The sequence below is a fragment of the Nelumbo nucifera genome, chromosome 8 (assembly GCF_055504915.1).
Source record: "Nelumbo nucifera cultivar China Antique chromosome 8, China Antique-T2T, whole genome shotgun sequence".
NCBI lineage: Eukaryota > Viridiplantae > Streptophyta > Magnoliopsida > Proteales > Nelumbonaceae > Nelumbo > Nelumbo nucifera.
In genome coordinates, this window is record NC_142656.1 from 11,111,304 (window position 1) to 11,116,044 (window position 4,741).

General features: G+C 37.0%; 1 protein-coding gene across 1 annotated transcript; it reads right to left on the reverse strand.

Moving 5' to 3' along the window:
• Window positions 1-398: 398 nt before the first annotated feature.
• On the reverse strand, window positions 399-1,352 carry MBF1C (multiprotein bridging factor 1C). The gene has a single exon (XM_010251483.3). The coding sequence runs from the start codon at window positions 1,158-1,160 to the stop codon at window positions 726-728; it is 435 nt and encodes a 144-aa protein (XP_010249785.1). The 5' UTR covers window positions 1,161-1,352; the 3' UTR covers window positions 399-725.
• Between the last annotated feature and the right edge of the window lie 3,389 nt (window positions 1,353-4,741).

The following is a 4,741-nucleotide window of genomic DNA, read 5'->3' on the forward strand; positions in this document are numbered from 1 at the left end:
TAATTCATTGATTCCTATAGGAGCTTCCGATTTCGGCATTAGCGCTCCCCTGTTTTAGCGATTCCATATGTTTTTCCATTTTACATTAGTCGGTTGATATATTATTCTCCTAAGTCCTAAACTTTTTATATATCTTTTTTTTTTCCTCAACTTTTCCGTTGCAAAAACAAGTAAATGAGAAAATTAAGAGAGAAACCATGACAATTTAGATCAAACACCAAGCAATAATGGATTTCCTTTTTCAGTAGTTATTGACCAAGTAAGAATTAATGCAGTCAATCCCGATACTGTTAATTGCGAATGATTTAGGATCGCTTGAACGCCAACGATCACGACCTGATTCAGATATCAACTCAAATAAGTAGAATCTCGAGTGGCGGGATGGATCGCAGCCTGAATTCAGATATCATCAAGAAGAGTATACGCTTTACAATGATCGCTAGTACAATCCTTCTCGTACAATCGGCCTTTCTACTCAAATACAAACTAATCAATCATCGCTAACAAAAGTAGCAAAATCCATTTCTACTTTACAACATTTCCTATACAACATAAATTCACTAATTTCATTTCGGTTCTTGTCATTTCTTTCCTGAGTCTTGACAACCAAAGATCAATTTCACAATCACCCCCCAACAAGAAGCAACAAGTATTCAAGAAGCCAATAACAGGACATATAATAACAACTATGTACTGTCAAGCGTCAAACCAACAAGCTAAGCGAGTCACTTGTGAGACTTTCCCCTCAGTTTGACTTTCAGAACCTTCTCCATCTTCGCCAACACAGCCTGGTTGGGCACCGCTTTCCCGTTCTCGTACTCCTGAACCACCAGAGTCCTCTCGTTGATCAACTTTGCCAGCTCCGCCTGACTCATCTTCTTCGCCAACCTCGCCTTTTGTATCGCCTGTCTCACCTCCGTCGACACCTTGTCCAGCGCCGCAGGCTCTGTTCCCTCGTCGAGTTTCCTCGCGTTCACCACCGTCGCCGGTTTCTTATTCGAGCCCGCGTCGAACTTCTTCACCGTCTGAACCGCTGCCCCGGAACGCAAGGCCTGGTTCACGGCTTTGGGATCTCGGAGGGCCTGGGCATTGGGCTTGGATTTGTGCAGGACGACTGGTTCCCAGTCCTGAGTAAGGGCTCCAGGAAATCTGCTCGGCATCCTTGAGTCGATGGATAAAGAAAAGACGACGATTTCTGATACCAGCACTAAAGTGCGAGTGAGAAAATGAATGGAGATTACCACGACGATCAACTCAGATTGGAAGTGTGGTTTATAGAAAATCTCTATGTCTAGAAGGTTCTCTGTATTTCTGTGAGCGGTTTTTGGCTCTGGAAGTCTGGAAGGTTCGATGCACCGTGCATCCATGTAAGTTGTTAACTGGTTTTATAAATCTAGTGGTCCCTTCAAATGGGCTTTGGTATTTTTAAATGGATTGCAATCAATTATGAGATAAAACATATGATATCCGAAAAACAAAAACGTCTTAGCGAATCACCTATTATTTATCACAATTTATGGGTAGGTTTTGATTGATAAATTACATCGCAATTAGGGGTGTTAATGGACCATTTTTGGATTGGATCCCATAATTTGGACAGATTGGATGGATCGATATATCAATATGGACCAGTCCAAACATAATGATTCAAAGTATTTATTGGATTGGACCTGGTCCATGTGTTATGAATTTATATTGGATTGGATTGGATTGAGTCAATATCTGATTCATTAATGGATCAGGTTTGAATTATAATTAATCTAAATTAAAACAAATTTGAACATATTGGATGAGGGTCTAGACATTGAATTGGACCAGTCCAAAATATTCATTGGATTGGATTGGACTTGGTCCATTTGTAATAGACTTACATTGGATTGGATCGGATTGGACCAAATCTGGCCCAATTGACAACATAAAAAAGAATTTGGATATTGATTAAAAAAGGGGGCTACTAGTAGACTATGGGGGCTGTAATTAAGAATTTTGCAATGAAGTGTAGAGTACTTTTCCCTAAATTTTTCTGATGCAGCACAATCGTTTCTGTTCAGTCTCCGGCGGCATTGTCCAGTCTATCAGATATTGGAGGAGCCCTTTTTGGCACTTTTTTTTCATACCACCATCACTTTGTGGGGATGCGGCACTTATGGATTAAACTTTGGAAAGGACTGCCTTTTTTCTCCTCTCATGCCTAGGGACAATTTGCTAACTATTTTAATAACACTTTCTTTGGGATGGAGTTTGCATTTGCAAGATGTCTATTATGTCCAAGCCTGGGTGAGACAATGGTTTGCCTTCTCCTTTTCACTTACTAAGTTTGAAGTTTTTAGTTGTGATTGCCATGGAAGGTGGTGACTTTGACAATCATTATTATGCTTATCCTCGTTTTGGGAGTTTCTTGTTGAATTTTGACTATATTGGAGGTCGGTCCTCCTTTATTGGTGTTTCTGTCTTTTTGTGCCATTTGTAGAATTCTTATAAGATTTCTCTCCCAAGTGATCGAGATTTGTTTTTTATCATTAACTTGGTTTGGGTTTATCTTTTATTTTTTTGACTTTTATTGTTGATTGTACACTCATGGGTTGTATTTGAGATTCTAAGCATTCTTAATGAAATTAGCCACTGCCTTCAAAGAAAAAAAAATTGATACCTTGAAGGAGCGCGAAGGTTTCAATGACAATAGGTGAGTGTGTATCTGTCGGGTCGGACGTGCTAAAATCATTGAACTTGCCTTTGAAAAAAACATATTAGCCATCCCTCAAAAGAATTTATCTAGCCTCTTGAGCAGGGGTGTCAATTGGACTAGATCTGGTCCAATATGATCGAGTCCAATGTGGGTCCATTATAAATGTACCAGGTCCAATCCAATCTAGTGAATGTTTTGGACCAATTTGGACTGGTCCAATTCAATGTCTAGACAATCCAATATGTTCAAATTCATTTTGATTTAGATTGATTTCAACCCAAACCCAGTCCATTGATACACATTCTTATCTTATATCAATGGACTAGATATTGGATTATTCCAACCCAATCCAATATAAATTTGTTACGAACGGACCAGGTCCAATCCAATCTAATAAATGTTTTGGACCGGATTGATCCAATCCAATATGTCTTGTTGGTCCGTCCAAATTGATTTTGGACTGGACAAAGTCCAATTCAAAACCAGTCCATTGGCACCCTTACTCTTGAGAACTTTCTTCTCACCTAACCGGTCATTTGTCCATGTGCATGGAGGACATGTAAACCCAAATCTAGTAGGGCAAAAACAAAGTTCTCTCCAGGTGTTTAGATAAATCATGTGACTTTGAAGCTTTCCCTTTATAATCTCTAACGTAAGGCTGCAACTTGGGTGGGTTAACTCTATTGTACATGTCATATATAAATATATGTTATATATGATATATCATACATTGATTTGTTTAGATGCATGATAGTTGTATAACCCCCACTACATACTATCATTTATTTCTTTCAAGGTAATCATTTTACTTAATCCTAATCGGAAATACTGAAAACTTAATAACATGTTTTTATGTTTTCTTAATATTTTATTCTTCATTTTTCTCTCTATTGTTTGCCACCCAAAGCTTGCAACCAATAAAAGATCTATCATAAATCACAAATCATAATAAACTATAGTCATTTCAAACACTTTTTTTTTGTACTAAAAGAACTAATAAAACATGAGATATGTAATGAAAGTTGAATTAAGATCTAAATTGAGAAGTTCCATGAGATTTTAAGGGATTGGAAGAAGGTTAGGTTGGGCCTGGGGAAGGCCATGAGCCAAGCTCTTCTCGAGCTACTCAAGCTCGACTCGACTTAGTTTCAACCAAGCTTCAAGCTGAGCTTGAGCCCATTTTATAGGCTCGTTTATTAATCGAGCCGAGCTTGAGCCTAGCTCACGAGTCAAGCTCGAAAAGCTACATATACATGCATACATACGTACGTACAATAATAATAATAATAATAATAATAATAATAATAATAATAACAATAATAATAATATAAAATTGTAGAAAATAATATATATAATAAAAATATTATACATATAATATTTATATTTTTATATATAATAATTACTAATTATTATAATTCTTAGTTTTTTAAATATCAAATAAAAATAGACATATATATATATATATTTTTTTTATTTTTATAAAACATTTTTCTCAAGTTGAGCTCGAGCCGAGCCAAGCTCGAGCTCAAGGTTCTAACTCGAACCGAGCTCGAGTCTCATACTACCTTAGCGAACTGAGATCGAATAGCTAGCTATTCGGCTCGGCTCGACTTGAATTCACCCTTGTTGGGCCAAATCTGAGCCTAACCCAACCCAAAGTTGACTTCGGGTTGGGTTGGTTAGGGTTGAAGGAATTTAGTTAGGGTTAGGGTTGGCTTCAACCCTACCTAACCCAGCTCGACTTGCATCCCTACTCTGATGAAAATCAACTCATCCTTTCCCCCATTAAGCCCCGGTGGATGTTTCTAAGATTATCTATTTGTACCATTTTCTCCCATAATTCAGCTCAGCTATCCAAATTAAAATAATTTCCTAGTACACATGTTATTTGATATTTTTACTCTTATAAGTATTTCATTTGATGTTTTAAATGTCACTTGCAAATCATTTTTTTAGTAGCGTAAAATAGACTAGTAAGGCCCTATTTGTTTTTCAATAAGTTATTCATACTGGTAATATTTTCTAAGGTAAATAAGATAATGACCACTTTATCTA

Coding starts and splice junctions, on each gene's coding strand:
- MBF1C (XM_010251483.3), bottom strand. CDS start 1,160: ATGCCGAGCAGATTTCCTGGAGCCCTTACTCAGGACTGGGAACCAGTC.